The sequence below is a fragment of the Uranotaenia lowii genome, chromosome 3 (assembly GCF_029784155.1).
Source record: "Uranotaenia lowii strain MFRU-FL chromosome 3, ASM2978415v1, whole genome shotgun sequence".
NCBI classification, from domain to species: domain Eukaryota; kingdom Metazoa; phylum Arthropoda; class Insecta; order Diptera; family Culicidae; genus Uranotaenia; species Uranotaenia lowii.
In genome coordinates this window covers 287,081,082-287,100,224 of record NC_073693.1, presented here as the reverse complement: position 1 = coordinate 287,100,224, position 19,143 = coordinate 287,081,082, and the positions used below count along the sequence as shown (strand labels likewise).

The 19,143-nt window shown below is 34.1% G+C and overlaps 1 protein-coding gene across 3 annotated transcripts in view; it reads right to left on the bottom strand.

Annotated features, from left to right (window-relative positions):
• LOC129755097 (phosphatidylinositol 4-kinase type 2-alpha-like) overlaps positions 1–19,143 on the bottom strand; it is a 58,032-nt gene that overhangs the window by 9,612 nt on the left and 29,277 nt on the right. For all 3 annotated transcript variants that reach the window (XM_055751429.1, XM_055751430.1, XM_055751431.1), the window contains one exon: positions 7,089–7,207. In XM_055751429.1, coding sequence (XP_055607404.1) covers positions 7,089–7,207 — 119 coding nt within the window. The remainder of the gene's footprint in view (positions 1–7,088; positions 7,208–19,143) is intronic.

The window sequence follows — 19,143 nt, the reverse complement described above, 5'->3', positions numbered from 1 at the left end:
TTTTTATCCTTGTTTATCTCCGGGAAATACAGGCGAGACTTGTCAACATAAAGTTTTGGATGGAAACCTGCCAGGTGACCGCCAAAGAGTTCGGTTTTGCTGTCTATTACGAATTTTTTTTGAAATATCTCTCCACAAGCAGTCCAAATATTTTGCGCACGATTTTACCACCGCATTTTGTTTGTTTTACCGGTGGGCAGCTTTTCTAACTTGTAGAAGTGATGTCAAGCCTATTTGAAAACTAGCTAGATGAATCAGTCAGAAAAATTGGCTTATTTATCACTTCCTCATTCATATTTTCGGATTGAGCTTGAAAAAACCTCTAACATTCCTCTCACTTCATGGAATCAACAATCTTAACTTTTAGTCAAATTTTGGCTCACTATAGGGTTCTCTAGGACTTCTTAAATGATTTACCTTGTGAATTTTGGTCGAATAGTTGATTCCCAGCTGTTTTTGGGTCTCCCACTGGGACTTTTTTGGATTTTTTCCCGGTCCTACCCAGAAATAATTGTGAATGACCTTCAGTATTGGACGTTCAGTATTGGATCTCAAAAACCTCTTGACAGATTGTCACCAAATTTTGTGCACGTACACATTACATGACTAGGTAGTTTCACTGAAAATTTCATCAATTTCCATCCATGCATTCAAAAGTTATTCACGAAACAAAGTGAACAACATTTTTTTTCGAATACACTCCTTAGATTACTGATCCATAAATCAGAAATTAATTTTGAATTTGGTTGTAGGATTCGAATTTTAATTTCAGTTTCTAATGCTTAATTTTAATAAATTGTCAAAGAAGTAATGATGCCTTTCGTAAACTTAACTCCAAACCGCCGAAAATGAATAAATTTACGTAAAAAAATCACTTGCAATCATGGCTGAATTACGTGAATGCATTACTTTTATCACTCTCACTAACTTTTATTAACAATTCATCTTTATTTCCTACAAATTCCTTCGATTTTTGTTTGACTCTTTGTATGATGTAAAACATATGAAGTTAACTACAAATTCACATCACATCCTTGAAGTCACAATATTATTAAAAAAATAATTCTTTTCACGTATTTCTTCATTGGGATATGTAGGTCTACTTTTCCCTGAGATTCGTAAAAAAAAGTTTAGTAAGGTATATATTCTGCATTTCAAATTCCTTGTAAAATAACCGTGAACTAAGAAATATGTTATGCTCGATACTTTAGCTTAAAATATTCTGGACATGGAAGTCGAACACTTCAGAGCACTTAAATGTATGCGCTCAGCTAATCCGATTTTTGAAAAAAAATATCCCGAATTTTCACGCATTTTGCCACGAAAGTTAAATCCAAATATTTCCCTGCTTCTGGGAAAAAAATATGATGAAATGAAGGAAATTAAGAATTGAATAATGTATGGTCAAAACTATCCACAATTTTTTTCCCGGTTTTAATTCAAAATTCCAGTTTTTTCCCGGTTTTCCCAGTCCCTGCGAATACTGTTAACTCATCGAAAAAAAATCTGTTAAGAAAGTCGTAAAAAATGTAGGAGATATAAGGGTTTAATTGCCACCTTAAGGAGGACGCTTATTTAACCAAAAAATACAGCTATATTATGTGAGTTACATCACTGTTTCGCGTTCAGACACTAAAGGAGTCTATTTGGCAACTGGCTGAAACTTGAAAAAGTGCATTATAGTCTTTTGATTGTTGCATTTGCATCATACCGTACAATGCAAAAATCAACCCAGCAAACATTTTTGTAGGTATATTTCTCAACAAACTTTGTTATACGTTTATATACATTATAGAATCATCGCATAAAACTCGAAAAAACAGCATTTACCTACCAAAGTGGAGGCACACGCACCCCCGTTGCCAGCGAAAATATTTGCTGCTTCACTCATTGGACATTTTTTTCCAAATGAAGCATCTGATTTTTAGCAATCTGATTTCACTGCTTATGGCAGAGAGAGCAACAAGGTTGTTTTCTCACTTGAATCTTGCAAAAGAGAACAAATTTGCAAACATGGCGGACTTTTTATCATGTCCGATTTATACTGACTTTAAGTATCCATTTTTACGATCGTTTACTTATTTAGTAGGAATAACGATTCGCTTTAACATTGTTAACGATTTGAGCTATCATTTCTAATGCGATTTTATATTTTCTGGGAAAATAATCAATCATGAATAGTAAATGAAAAAAAAATCGCCTTGACCTGGATTCGAGCTCAAGTCCTCTCAAGTAACCTCTTCGACACCTTATCACTAGGCCAACTCGTCAGATGAAATCTGTCGAGCTATAGGTCTACAATTGAGTTGATTTAACCCTCCAAAGTCGTTCGGGTCAATATGACCCGAAGCGCACATTCAAATCATCATAACTTTTCGAGAAAAAATCGCAAAAATTTGATTTTAAAAACCTCCCTGGGGAATCACGAAATACACAATCTGTAGTACCAGGCAACTTCCTGTGACCACCGGAAGTGCTCCCTCAAAAAAATCCGTAATTAGGCTGTTCGGGTCTATATGACCCGAGAGTTTGCGTAAGTTCCCCTGGCCGCAAATATTGACCGATTTCGATGAATTTTAATTCATTGTATAGATAATTTATTCTAGTTCCTCAATGTTAAAAAATGAAGTCGAAATATTTTACGAAATCACCAGTAGCTGATTCCGAATGAAAAAAGTCCCGAAAAAGAGCTCTTTTTCGAATGCCTATAACTTGAGACAGGTTCCAAATATTGCGCTGATTTTATAATATTTGGAATTGTCAAGAATAAATCTATCCATGGATGTATAAATTTTTGGTGGTCCAAAGGAAGTTTTGGCCGCTATCCCGGAACTTCCGGTAGAAAAAATTCTTACTTCAAAAAAGTCACCCAATTTTGGCTTTGCATTGCTGTATCTCGATTAACGATGGATCGATTCTCTAAATTCAAATTTTAGTTTTTTTTCGTTAACTTTATTATTATTTCCGTAGAACATAGTTGGTTCCTCAAAAATCTCAGTTGTTCAGTATATGGTAATGAAACTCACATCTTTTTTGTCATTTTTCAAACTCCCCCTCGTGTCGGTGGGTTTACGCGATTTTGTTAGCGTGGTTTCTCTAAAATTTGAACTCAAATTGGTCACTTTTTATATACCTAGAGATTCATTAGAATCTCCTCTTTCGATTGACATACATTTTGTGTGGTGTTTTGAAAATTTGTAGCAACGTTTTTCGAATTTACTGAAAGCTGCCAGATTTCAACCAGTTTGGTCCACGTTTTCAACAGGTTGGTGTACAAATCTCGCACCCCTCACGTAGCTGCGGGAGAAACAAATCCTGTAGCTCTCTTTTTGTCGCTCACCAAATCTACCTACCACCCAACCCAGCAGCAGGAGGAACTGCCGTCTCGCCGCGTGTTTTGTTGATTGATTGTGCTGATGTTGATAACGAAATGAATGCTTTATTGTTGTATGAATTGCTTGAATCTTTTTTGATTTAATATTTTAATGGATGGGCAACATTTCTAAAGTTCACGTCCATGATTCAGATTTCAGATTACAGATTTCAGATTGCAGATTTCAGATTTCAGATTTCAGATTCAGATATCAGATTTCAATTTCAAGATCCGATTTCAGATTCAGATTTCAGATTCAGATTCAGATTTCAGATTTCAGATTCAGATTTCAGATTCAGATTTCAGATTCAGATTTCAGATTCAGATTTCAGATTCAGATTTCAGATTCAGATTTCAGATTCAGATTTCAGATTCAGATTTCAGATTCAGATTTCAGATTCAGATTTCAGATTCAGATTTCAGATTCAGATTTCAGATTCAGATTTCAGATTCAGATTTCAGATTTCAGATTCAGATTTCAGATTCAGATTCAGATTTCAGATTCAGATTTCAGATTCAGATTTCAGATTCAGATTTCAGATTCAGATTTCAGATTCAGATTTCAGATTCAGATTTCAGATTCAGATTTCAGATTCAGATTTCAGATTCAGATTTCAGATTCAGATTTCAGATTCAGATTTCAGATTCAGATTTCAGATTTCAGATTCAGATTTCAGATTCAGATTTCAGATTCAGATTTCAGATTCAGATTTCAGATTCAGATTTCAGATTCAGATTTCAGATTCAGATTTCAGATTCAGATTTCAGATTCAGATTTCAGATTCAGATTTCAGATTCAGATTTCAGATTTAGATTTCAGATTCAGATTTCAGATTCAGATTTCAGATTCAGATTTCAGATTCAGATTTCAGATTCAGATTTCAGATTCAGATTTCAGATTTCAGAATTAAAATTTCAGATTCAGATTTCAGATTCAGATTTCAGATTCAGATTTCAGATTCAGATTTCAGATTCAGATTTCAGATTCAGATTTCAGATTTCAGATTCAGATTTCAGATTCAGATTTCAGATTCAGATTTCAGATTCAGATTTCAGATTCAGATTTCAGATTCAGATTTCAGATTCAGATTTCAGATTCAGATTTCAGATTCAGATTTCAGATTCTGATTTCAGATTCAGATTTCAGATTCAGATTTCAGATTCAGATTTCAGATTCAGATTTCAGATTCAGATTTCAGATTCAGATTTCAGATTCAGATTTCAGATTCAGATTTCAGATTCAGATTTCAGATTCAGATTTCAGATTCAGATTTCAGATTCAGATTTCAGATTCAGATTTCAGATTCAGATTTAATTTCAAATTTCAGATTCTAATTTCAGATTCCGATTCAAATTCCGATTTCTGATTAAAGTTTCTGATTAAAATTTCAGAATATTTGTTACTTGAATCATAGATTTTGTGTCTCCTGCAGTAGACACTGCTTGAAATAAAAGAAAAGAATCATGATAGCATTCAAAAAAAAAAAATGTATCACTGAAGAATTCTAAAATTCAGAAAATTCAGAAAAGAATCACGATAACATTCAAAACAAATGTATCACTGAAGAATTCTAATGATAAAATATCTAAAAAGATTCAAGAAGCTCATTTCAATTTGGAAAAATAATATTTCTCTATTTTAAAATCAAAACATTTACTACGCAAAGAGGCATCAGCATCAGCACAATCAATCAACAAACCACGCGGCGAGACGGCAGTTCCTCCTGCTGCTGGGTTGGGTGGTAGGTAGATTTGGTGAGCGACAAAAAGAGAGCTACAGGATTTGTTTCTCCCGCAGCTACGTGAGGGGTGCGAGATTTGTACACCAACCTGTTGAAAACGTGGACCAAACTGGTTGAAATCTGGCAGCTTTCAGTAAATTCGAAAAACGTTGCTACAAATTTTCAAAACACCACACAAAATGTATGTCAATCGAAAGAGGAGATTCTAATGAATCTCTAGGTATATAAAAAGTGACCAATTTGAGTTCAAATTTTAGAGAAATCACGCTAACAAAATCGCGTAAACCCACCGACACGAGGGGGAGTTTGAAAAATGACAAAAAAGATGTGAGTTTCATTACCATATACTGAACAACTGAGATTTTTGAGGAACCAACTATGTTCTACGGAAATAATAATAAAGTTAACGAAAAAAAAAACTAAAATTTGAATTTAGAGAATCGATCCATCGGTAATCGAGATACAGCAATGCAAAGCCAAAATTGGGTGACTTTTTTGAAGTAAGAATTTTTTCTACCGAAAGTTCCGGGATAGCGGCCAAAACTTCCTTTGGACCACCAAAAATTTATACATCCATGGATAGATTTATTCTTGACAATTCCAAATATTATAAAATCAGCGCAATATTTGGAACCTGTCTCAAGTTATAGGCATTCGAAAAAGAGCTCTTTTTCGGGACTTTTTTCATTCGGAATCAGCTACTGGTGATTTCGTAAAATATTTCGACTTTATTTTTCAATATTGAGGAACTAGAATAAATTATCTATACAATGAATTAAAGTTCATCGAAATCGGTCAATATTTGCGGCCAGGAGAACGTACGTAAACTGCAGGTCAAATTTATCAAAAATAGATTTGTACGGAAATTTTGCGAACGGCTTTGGAAGGTTAATCGAGTTGAGTTCGCTGCTAGATTCTATAGCAGAAAATGCTCATCCTGCCCCGATCAATGGTGCTCTGTTCCCCCCGAATCAACTAGTTCAAGTAAAAAGGTATTTTGAAATTGATTATAGTGAAAAATGAAAACTTCAATGAAGGTGAAACTTGAGAAACATGTGTACATCATGTAGCAGTGTGTACATTATAGATCAAGATGATATATCGATCCTTAGAGCTTATTTTCCAATGCTTGAAAATTATAATTTTTTGATACTTGAGAACCAAGTTGGTTTTTTTATATTTCAGATAGTATAAAAGAAGATTGCTCTTTTGCTACTATAAGAACTACGCAACTGTTCTTCACGAAAATATATTTAAGAAAATAAGTACCTCCGTAAAAAAGGGGGTACTCACTTCGCCCCGGATGCTCGTTATGTCCCCTACATGCGCTATGTTCTCAAAGTTCTAGATGAACGAAATGCCAACTCGAAAAAAAAACAATCACAAGAATTCATCTTATCAAATGGGTTTCGCAATACAGGGATTGTTCGATGAGAAAAGTTATATGATGTGTGATTATAACCAATGTCAAACTCTCAATTTCTCGGAACAGAGCAGACACCCCAGGACATCGAACCCACTAAATTAAGGTGGTCGTAATGGAATGTTTTGATGAAAAATACTACATATATCGATTGAAAACTACACGTGGAACAAATAAATACTCTATGAGCTACAAAGTTTATCGTTTCGCATAAGTGACACCGAATAAAACTGCACGAAACGGAAGCCAATCAAATACCGATCTGAATGTAGAGAAAACAAACAAGGTAGCTACAACTATCGAACTTCAAAGAGACGGAAAAGTTCTGTTCTCGTTGCGGGAGATGACCACTTAATTTAATGGGCTAGATGTTGAATCACTTTGTGCTTTTGCTGTTCGCTCGTTTGTTTTATTGTGCGGGAAAAACTTTCACCTTTCGACGAAAGGGAAAATTCAGATCCATTGAAAGGAGGACCTTTCCCGGTTTCAGCGAGCGGTTTCATTGCTTACAACTATTTAATTTATTTTTATCTATGCTTGAAATACTCACATTGGCGGGGTTTTTGACAAAGTAGGACCCACTGCTGCCCTGGTAGATCCGTTCCGGGTAAATGCCGGCATCGATGGCAATTTCCGCCGAGTACACTAGGTCGCTGAAGTGCGGGTCATCTGAAAATTGAAATGTCAGAAAAAACAAACAAAAACGCGATAAGAAAATTAGTTCATAGCTAGCGTGGAAACCGCTGAAAATCAACGAAATGAACGACAACAAAAAAAAATTAATAAATTCTTCACGGTTTGCAAAGTTTTGCGCTCACTTTCTTTGCCATGGCACAGTGCAACGAAGGAAGAAGCCTTGTGGCTGCCGTCGTCACCTGCGTCGTCGACGTCAGTTGGTAACTTTCAACAACGACTTCAGCCGCCGCGGCGATGATAAAGGCATATAAACTTCGCGGTCTGGCCGATAATTTGTTGTAAATCGGCGCCTATTGGGGCACTTGGGTTTTGGTTTCTTTTAGCGCCCCATAAATTTTCTTCTTTGAATGATTTTGATTTACATTGGCAGGGAAATATTCAATATCAATTAAACGAAAAAAATCACACATTTAATTGCAAATAACTCATTACAGTCAACTCGTATCGCGTCACAATCTTCTACAAACTTGCTTTTCATTGTTTGAACTACAATTCCTGAAATTCTGAGCTTGCTAGCATACTGGGAACATATTTTAGAACACAAAGAGTGACAGTATGTCGATTTTCCATACATTTTGCCGAAAATCTCCATAAAAAATTTCAAGCCCCTGGCGCCAGCTCGTGCTTCTGCCAAATGATCTGAAACTTCCAGAAAGTCATTTTTTCACAAAAATGCACCAATCTAGGGGGTGCCGCGTTGAATATAATGTTGTAAAAATCATCCCATACAAATTTCGGGCAGTCTAGAATAGTAATCGACTCTAGATAGATCGACCATTAGTGGACTTAATCAGAGTGGCCAGCGAGTATCCACTTTCAAATTCCCGTTTTTCCCGATTGAGATTTAATGGTTTTCTCTGTTTCAAAATGCGCAAAAATATGTTTATCAGATTTTTTGAACAAAAATGAATATTACTGTAGAAATCTTGCTTTTGAATTGTAAAATTTGAAACAATCATGCGCGATGAATTTCGTATTGTATAACCGATCCATAAATCAACTCCATTTCAAGTTTGGATTTATTATTTAAATATCAATTTTAATTTCTGACGCCTATTTTATTCTCGGAATAAGAAATCAAGTTTTATTCTAAAGCTTGGCTACTGATTGATATTCTAATATTTTTTCTTCTAAGGTTTTTAAAACGGATCTCGATGAACCATATTCATGCTAAGCAATCAAAAAACAGCAAAAGGTTGTCATATTGAATACTGAATCATGTTTTTTCATTGAATATCTATAAATTTTATTTTAGAATGTGCTGAGTTCTAGATGTCTGAATCCATTTACCTGAATTCTGGTAAATTTATCTGAGTTCTTAGTCTAAATTTTCAGTCCTATCTAAAAAATTCACGTTTTTTCGATTTTACAATTTAAAATCCTACTGATTTAATTGAAAATGTATACAGCAATCACACAAAAAATTGCTAGTTTGTTACATCTGCTGCCTTCTATGCATTTACTAAATAACCAAATAAATTGATGGCATCTTATTTGTTGCCGGGATCTTCCCCGCATGGGACAGTTCTCGAGTCTCAAAAGTTAAAAATTGAACTAAATTAGAAAATATTTTCGAAACCAAATAAGGTAAGTACCCCGAGGTTATGTCGTTTGTCAGAAATTTGACGTTGGATTTTTTAACTTATGTTTTGATAGTTTTTGACAATTTGTAGTGTGTTAGTAGATATAACACAAACAAAGAAATAAGATTTTTTTCATTTTTAGTATTCCGTTAAGTATCGTTATGATTAATTTTGAGTTTTGTAAAAGGTACCGGAGGCTCAATTGAAAACAGTTGAAAATAAGTAAAGTGCCGTTAACAAATTTCTCATTATTTAATTTATTTAAAAACAGCATTTGATCATAAGATCTTTGTTAAAAATAGCTTTTAAGAAAATTAATTGACCGAGTTGAATGAATAACTGAATTCATATCTCTATTTTAACTTTCTATTAACATTAAAAATTTTTCACTAAATATATACGATATTTTCGTCAGACTCTTCAAAATAACTCCCCTGGTTTAAATGTGTTTGTTAAATTTCTGCTAATTTTTCAAGTTTCGATTCAGCATAACGTGTTTTTCTAAAAAAAATGAGCTCCTGATGCAGATTCGAACATCATCAATTCTGAATTAATGTATAGTAATTACAGTTATAAGATAGATGTTAAGGATAAATTTTAGGTTCCGAGATGTGGATTCAATCGAAAAGTGTCTGATTTCAACCCATGAATTCACATCAGAACTAAAAAGTCGCAGCATTTAGATTTTTTTTAAATTCCTTTCACTAAATGCTTTATTCAGGTTTTTAAGGTATATTTTTCCAGATATAAAAAGCGCACAACGGAACAAGATTTTAAATTAATTAGCTCTATTTAAGTTAACTACCAAGACTTAACGTATTAAAACTTCACAGTTGTTTATTTAATTTAAAACCTTTTTTAACATTCACAGCAATGCACAACATGCGTGAGCTAAGAAATTGTATATGATCGAGAAATTTTTCTACGACGATTCTTTGCTCGACAAATTTATGCGCTAAAATAAAATCCCTTTTATTAAAATGAAATTCCCGACTTTTCCAGGCATTTTACTCATGAATATTATCGCGACATTTTCCCGCTCTTGCTTCTAAACGACCATGGATTGTAAAGTTTCAGAGAAAAAGTTTCGTCATGATGAAATGAAGAAATGTATGGGGAAAAATAATCCATAAATAATTTTCCCTATTTTGATTTGAAATTCCAGGTTTTTCCCGGTTTTTCCGGTCCCATTTTCAATTCCCGGTTATTTCCTTGTTTTCCCGGTTTGCTAGCCACCCTGGACTAAATTAAGGAAAAGTATTATTATTATTCAAAAAAAAAGGTTACTTCTTTGCGTGAACCTATGACGAACCAGGGATCTACCATGACTCGGTCTATAAAATACTTTTTATTCGAGTCACTTTAAAAAAAAGGGTGTCCCATTAGACCGCTGCAAGCTTTGTATGGAAATTTCAAATTCTAAAATTTTTACACCTCCTATAACTTTTTTTATTGTTTTTGCTGCTAGAAATAGCAATACAAATTTTGGAAGCGATCCGTCCAGTCTTGAATTAGCGCAACGAGTTTTAATTTTGTATGGAAATTTGTAAGGGAAAACAATTTTTTTTCATTCAAAACTCGTCAGAGATGTTGTAAAAGTTCGATATTCGATGTTATATAAAATTTCTGTTTTCAATATTAATTTTTTAATTTTAGCGTTTTTGACTGCTTATTTGAAAGCTGTGGAACCGTAGGATGAGAATGAAAAATCTTTGAAAATTGCTTTGCATAGCTATTGAACTTATTGATTTATAAAACCTTTGCGAAAACATTTCATGAAATTATTGAAAGCTCTAGTAAGCCAAGTTTGCCATTTTTAAATACTGTTCAATGGATTCTGATTTTTTATTTTGAAATGGTTATAACTTTTTTATGAAATGTTGAGGTGCTTGTCATGCTAGCCAAAATGAAGCTTAAAAATAGCCGAAACCAAAAATCAAAGACCAACTTAATTTCAAGTTTATTTGAATTTTCTGGGTGATTTAATGTGCAAAAATTTCTTCTTCCATACAAATTTCCATACAAAATTGAAACGCGTTGCGCTAATTAGGAATCAACCAAATTATCTCAAATTTTATGCTTGGTGACCCCAAAAGGCAGTGAAAAAACATATGGGAGCCCAAAATCATTTATTGCAGCGGTCTAGTGTCCCATATTAAATTAAATCACAGCAAAAACGCTTTAAAAATTACCTATTTTATCGGTTCTTTTGAAACTTTCAGACCATTTGTGTTCTTCCTGGTTAAAATCATTTTCGTACAATCGTACATTATTCCCAACTCTGCGTAAAAGATGTGAAGATTGTACAATATCCAAAAAGCAGCATCTTTCATACAGAAGTTCACTGTTTCAAGTGATTTTCAGTCATTTACAGCATTTTCAAGCACAGTTTAAGCCGCCATCTTGTGTTTTAAGATAACGTCAGATAGCCAAAATCGACTAACTGAGCCCATTCTGATAATACTCATATTGTGGGGGTTGAATTTGATTTTCAATCATTTAAAGCATTTTTAAGTTAAGCGGGAGCCACCATATTGGATTTTCATATGGCGTCATTCAGTACTTTACAGCATTTTTAAACTAAGCGGAATCCGTCATCTTGAATTTCAAGAGAAAAAAATCTAATCGGGTGTCCTTTACAAGGTCCTTGCGCCTTGTGTTAATATTTTAAGTCATATTCAATCCGGCCTTGTTCCCACGGTTCTCAATTCTGGTCACCATCATCGTCTACTGAATTTAATCATCAATTTGATTTATATGGTATTGAATATTTTAAGTATTTTAAAAACGGCTAAAATCCTTACACCATAATTATTGAAACATTCCCAATTAAATCAGGGCCTTAAAGTTCATCTTACATTTTTACATTATTGTAGTTAATTGGAAACGGCAACAAAAAAATCTGAGTTGGACCTTTCTGACTCAGTTTGTATGATTCATTTGAGATTTGTTCTGTTGTTGAGGGAAAGAAAGCGCCACACAGAACTTTGCCTAGGGCAAACGGAACTGCAAAAATACCGACGTTCGTTGTCGTTCTTGGCATCGATTTGTGGTTTTGGTTTAGTTTTGTTTTGGGTTTAGCACGGTCGCTCGATGCCGTCGCCGTCGCCGTCTTGGGGGAAGCAAATTCAACTAAGACCTACACGAGTAGCCACAATGAATGTTCGGGCAAGTGGGAGAAACACGTGCTACAGTTGGGTTGGGGCTTCAGTATTTATGCGCCTATTTACCATTTGATAAATCTTTTTGTCGTTTGCCCTTCAATACGGTGCACTGCACTAACTAAATGGCAATACGAGAGAAGGAATGCATCTTTCAAATGGTGATTACATTTTCTTTTTATAAGATTCAATTCGTTCAATGATTTTCAATTTGCACGGAAATGTTTGCTAGTATCTTTAGATGGTCGTGGTTTCCATCGTTTAATTACGGTTGACTGATTTCGGTAGCAGTAATTAGGCTCAGCAATTAGCGAACAGTAATCAATCGTAATAACAAGTCGTGTGCTCCACTTCTGTGATTATCAATCCCTATATTCCAGTCAATGATTGTAAAATTGGGCGATAAGAACATCAACGGTGGTATAATCTACACACACATATATCGTGTTCTAACGAATTTCTTTTGCTTCTTGCAACTACAAACCCCCCCCCCCCCCTCCCTCCCTCACCATTCTGATATCAAATTCTAGCATTGAATCACTTTGAAATTATGAAACGTGAGTTGAAATTGCTACTTCCCAATAATAACCGCACAAACACGTATGCTCTGATGGAATGAAATATGACTAAGAAAAGTTATTCCATCTAAGAGACCAAATTACACTTACTTTATAATAACATGATTCAAATCTATTCTCATTAGCTTAGTGAAATCAAGGAACCGGATGGAAATTCATAATTTATTATGAAAACATCGAAGTTAATTATTAGAATTTTTGAAACTGGGTTAACGTTCCGATTATCGCTTACGATTGCCTCAATATAGAAAGCACATCTGATTGTGTGACGAGACGAGTCTCTTCTTTTGCTGTGTGAACAGAGAGCATGTTGAAAAGTGGAAATTGTTGGTGTTGTTCAAGTCAAATTCGGTGTGAAATATTTGCTAGCGAACTTCTTTACTCGATCATATGCTGATCGGGAATGTCTACACGGAAAGTAATAAAAAGGTAAAATTTACCAAGATAAACAGGTAAATGCTCGTGAAATCCAAACAGGTTTTACCTCGCCGGGGTAAAACTTCCGAGCCTTTTTAGTCAGTGAATTGGAAACCAGTAGAATGTACCTTTTTGGTCAGTGAATCCCAAAAAAGGTAAAATTCTAGAGTTAGTTTTGATTAGGTCGTATGAACCAATGTAAACAAAATTGAGTTATTGACTGCAAACGATTGATAAACATGTATTCTATGTTAGGTGAAAACTTGGTTTCATTTGATCAATAAATAACTTTTACAAAATGATTTAAATTTAGGACGTAAAATGACTTTTGCATTTTTGAGTACAATTCGGTTTTTGCGACGTTTTGCACTGCACTTGATTTGCGTGCAAAACAAAGGTCGCAAACTAACAGCTCGGAAAGATGGTGTTTGCGACATTATGCATTTTCTAAGAAAATGCTTCGGTAGTGTTGAAAAGTTAGAAGTTTTCAATTAAATTTGTGCTTGATGATGGTTTTAGCTACATATCTCTATCGAATGGGTGATTCTATTTGATGCAGGGTAAGTTCAAGTGATATTTTTATGGCTTAACAATTTTTTAGCATAATATTTTGATTCCGCAGTGGCCACCGCTAATATTGGAAAAGTTTCCGCAATTAAATGGTAATTGGAGTTAGAGGTAGTAATCCGGTAGAGGTAGAAACTAGATGGAAAGTTCCCCCCTGGCCCGATTTCAAGCTGCTGCAGCGATTTAGAGGAGAATCCTCCAATGCAGAAGAGTACAGATTTGGAAGGGCCCGCTTTAAGATTGTCGTACAATTCACAAAAAGATTCTGTAGAGCGCATATCACCTGCAGGGATCCAGACAATGTTCCATAGGGATTTAAACGTAAGTCCTCTTTCTTTTTAACTTTTTTTTAAGACGGTTGGCAAATTGCCACATACGAAAAATCTCACCTAATAATATGACCACTCTGAAGAAAGCTGTTTCATGTTGAAATTTAAGTACTAAAAGCAAGAGAGAAAAAATAAACGAATTTCAAGATGAAATAAATCATGCTTCAAGACAAAACTAATGAATTTGCAAAAAGACGTTTACACCAAATCCGTGATGCAAAAGGTTGTAAGTGAACGAACAACTTAATTTACGATTGTATTATTTACACTAGCATGTTTCTTATTCATTCTTGAATCGAAAACCAAACATTAAAGACAGTTGTGATCCATATTTTAAATATAAGAATAAAAAATGTGTTATGATATTTCAACAGCGATTTTCTCGAAACACCTCATGTGGTTCATACGATCTAATCAAAACAAACTCTAGAATTTATCTTTTTGCTAGGTGAATTAAAAAAAAAAGGTAAAATTTACCGAAAGATGGGTGGAAAAAATTACCTATGCTTTTCGGTTTTTTTACCTTTTTTAATTTTCCGTGAAGGTTGAATAAAACGCGTGTTTTTTTCAACAACTTTGGTCTGGCGTTGCTTGAATACTTTCAGATACCTACACGGAAAATAATAAAAAAAGTAAAATTTACCGAGATAGTAAGGTGAACGCTAGTAAAAACCGAAAAGGTAACTTCTACTTTTACATATATGAATAGAAAAAAGATAAAATTCACCTTTTTAATCAATGGATGGCAAACCGGTAGAATGTACTTTTTTGACCGGTGAATTAAAAAAACGTAAAATTTACCTCTTTTCTGGATGAAAAAAGATACAATTCACCTTTTTGCTAGGTGAATGAAAAAAAAGTAAAATTTTTCTCGGAAGAGGGGTGGAAAAAAATTACCCAAGTAACTCGGTAAATTTTTAAATTTTTGTTTTTTATATTGTTCGAAGTAATAGAGCGCTCAGAATGATTTCTAAACAAAAAAAGTGTCTGTAAAGAGCAGAGTTAGACAAATATGTCACGAAAAACTTTAAGCTCAAAGTCTACAGCCAATTCAAAATGTTTGAAACCAAACATTTTGCATCATCCGGTTTAGACTATACCTGTTCAGTGTTGAGTTTGAGAACTAAAAGTGAAAGCTGGGTAAAGCAAGAATATCGTTACACCAAGAATTTTTGAAGCGATATCAAATCCACCTTTTACATATAGAACTTGGAATAATATTTATAACATGTTAATTTGCGAGAATCGTATGAAAGAACTGTTTTTAAGGCAGAAACCGTGTATAAAGGAGCCGTGTCAAAAAAAAACTGAGAGAAATCAATGGTAGTGTTGCAACGCAAATATGGTTAGGCTATTAAAGATATAATGTTGAACCAAAAAAAATCTTCATAGCAAAAGATATGTTGAGTAGATTGATTCTCAGCTCAGTATAAATTTATTAGACGTTTAGCTGGCTAACTTCAATAAATTTAACTAAATATAAAGACAATCTCGTGTGATGTAAAAAAATGTTGATTAATATTCATAAAATATAGAAAATCATTCTGTTATATCAGAAGGTATGCAAGATTTTTTTTTATAGGGCTCTATTGTTTTTATTCCAATTTATGTAAAAGTTTGGTTCAGTGTTTCCAATTCGTGTAACAACTCAAAAAAATAATCGATACGATCTTCAAACTCGGTTTATTATTTTTCTTATATGTTGAATTTAATTATTTCTGAATCGATTGAAAGGAACATAAGTTTATTTGATAATTCTTATTCAGCTTTCAGATTTTGAATTTCATTCTTGGCAGTATGTTAATTTGGAAATCTAAATTCTAAATTTCATTTTGAACCTAGCATGAGCTGCTGTTTCTAGATATTGATTGTGAATTTAATATTGTCCAAAACATTTATTTTGACAACTTTGATAAAGAATCATTGTTAAATTGTCCGAATCATCATTTTGATTTCAAGTTCTCAGTTTTATTTTGAGTAAACATTTTATGAATATCTTTTTGTTCTGAGGCTGAGTCTTCAGTTTTTAACAAATTCTGATAAGGGATTTTAAAAATATATACGATAATTTTTAACCGTCTTCAAGGCCTTAAAAGATAAATTTATTAATAACTAGCTGACCCGGTGTGCTTTGCTACACCTTTCAAAATCAAATGATATTTACAGAAATTATTTAAATTTTTATTTTTTTGTTGGGATTATTTTAAATCAAATTATGACGTAATTCATAAGCAACCGCTATAAATTGAGAACTGCAGGTGGAGTTTCGAATTGCAACACAAAGATAACTTAAATTTATATTCTGAATCTTGATCTATAAATTTGTGTTAAAGATCTGATAATTTTAATCTGTTTCCTTAAGCTTCACCCCAAAAAAAGTGGTTCCAAACAATCTAACTTATAAAATATAGTTGTTTTTGCTTGATATGTTCTGGATTTATGCTAAGAAATTGATAAGAGAGCCCCCCTTCCTGTCCTTCCCTTTACCACCTGCTGATTGGAGATTGTAATCTTTAATAACCATTTTTTTCGTTTCCAAAAATCCTCTTGTATCAAATATAGTACAACAAAATGTATAAGGAGCCCCTTTCTTTCTTCCCCTCTCTACACTGTAAAGCGTAAGGGTCTTTAACAATCCTAGAAACATATCACGTAACCAAGTACCCTTTCCATGCCATATTTGTTTCCATTTGTTGGTTTCGTTAGCATAAATTGAGAACTTATGCTAACAAAATTGTATTGGGCTTACCCCCTTCCTCCCATGTACCTACTCGCTGAAAAGAGGATGGTGTGTCAAATAATCATAAAATCATACCAAAATGATTTTCCATGTTTTTTTTTTTCCTTGTTGGGTTTCCTACCACTGCGACCAGATTTTAGATCTTTTGTGTTTGTCCATTTTCCATGTTAAGTTTTGTCCATTTCTCAGATTAAAGAGATTAAAAAAAAAAAATAAATGTAAGAATTCCTCTTCCTTTTCTATATTCCCAATTCTATCCTCCTACTGCAAGAAAGGAGTTGTTTCACATAGAAAAATTTCTCGTATTGAAATACCATCCCATGCCAAATTTGGTTTTATTTGCGTAGTAAATTCTTGAGTTATGCATAAACTTGAAAGAGGGGAGTACCACCCTCCTTCCGTTCTCCCCCATTGAATGGAGGGGTGAGAACTTAATATTCATAAAAGTATTTTTCGTACTCAAATACTTTTTGATGCCAAATGTGGTTTAATTTGCTCGAATAATTCTCGAGTTATGCAAAAAAAAAATGTATGGAAGCCCCTCTTTCCCGTTTTATATCTTTCCGCTGAAAAGGTGGGGCTTCAATTTATAATAGAAACATTTCTCGTATCCAAATACTCTCACATGCCAAATATAGTTCAATTTGCTCGATCAGCTCTCCAGTTATACTGAAAATTGTAAGGGAGACCTCTCCTCCCCCTTTTCATCCACCTCTTTGAAGGAGTAAGGGATACCAAATATTCATAGAAGCATTTCTCGTACCCAAATATCGTTCCATGTCTAATTTGGTCCCATTGTCTGTTGTAGTTCTTGAGTTATGCAGTAAAAATTGTATGTAACCCCCTCCCTCTTTTCTTCTCCCCGCTGGAAAAAGGAAGGGGTCTCAAACTATCATTAGAACGTGAACGTGTTAATTAGTTTTTGAGTTATGTTAAAAACTATAAAAGAGGCCCCCTCCCCTCTTTATATCTGTCTACTGGAAAGAGGGAGGGGTCTCAACTAATATTTTTCGTTTCCAAACACTTTCCCATGCCAAATTTGGATCCAATATCTTGATTAGTTCTCGAGTTATATGAAAAATTGTAAGGTAGCCCCCCTTCCCCCTTCCTATCTCCCCACTGAGAGGAAGGAGGGGTACCTAATGTTCAAAAAAATATTTCTCATTCTAAAATACCACCCCATGCCAAATATGATACCATTTGCTTGATTGGTTCTCGAGTTATGCAAAAAATTGTCTTTTGTTTGGGAGGCCCCTCCCCTCTTCATGAGAGAGGGAGGGGTCTCAAACCACAATAGGAACCTTCCCCTGCCTTCAATACCCCGATCTGCCAAGTTTCACGCTAATAGGTTCAGTAGTTTCCGTGTCTATAGGGAACAGACAGACAGACAGACAGACAGAAATTGATTTTTATATATATAGATCTATAGTTTTTAATATTTTCCAATGCGTCACAGTGTGTATACTATGCAAATGTATTCAAAGTTATAGCAACACCATGTTTAATACTGAAAAGGCCCAAAATCTTAAAAGTTTGTAAACTTAATTCTAAACTAACTACAATACGAGAATTTAATTTAAATTCAACAGTTTACATGTGATGGAACGAGTTGGAGTTTTTTTTTAATAAATCCATTCTTAAATATTTCTATATCAATTTGAAAATTTATTGGGTTTCCGGCAAATGATCCCAGAATGCCGATCTTTGCCCAAACACTGCTTTTCGAAATAACATAAGATCTCGACCTTTTTTTTGTATTTTAAAGTCATTTAGGCACCAATTAAATATGTTCGATTTCTCCGAATTCATTTTGAAATTCAATGTACAATTTTTTCTCATACATCAATTGCTACCCTAACGTTCATATTCCACTGAATTTTTTCTTGAATCTCTGCAAAACTTTAAGGAATGTAAGCAATGATAAATTACTTATAATGTTTTTCATTCATTAGCCAGAACAATTTTATACTTCCCCACTAAACACTACCGCAATTCTTTGGACCATCAGTTCGTCATAGGGCCATTCAAATATTACGTAATGCATTTAGGGGATTGGGATGTAGATGTTTGATACGCTTTGTGGATTTTTATAGCAAATCTGATACGAATGTATTACGTGTTCCATTCACATGAAAATGTTGCAGAAAAGAGCAATGAAACTTTTGTTTCGCCGGAGGCGAACGAGTTTCGGAACCTTGAACTAGTTTAAAATATATGGTTTGGAATTTAGTTAATTGGATAATCCAAGGATCCTGAGTCCATCGGGAAGGGTTAGATTAACAGAGAAGTTGAAGAAGATGAAAAAAAACTGTTACTGGTTAAGGTCGAAAAAAATTACTGACTGCACTGTGCAGGATTTGAACCCACAATCTCCGCCTTTCTATGTTACAGGAGTCTGTAGTATGCCCAGTGAATTCGGGGCAAACCGTGAATCTTGCCCAGGCAGGGAGAATTGTTTCGTCACCGTCCAAGTTGTTTTCATTTCTCTAGTCCCCTTTCTGACGACCATGCTTCCCTGACAGAATTCATGCTTG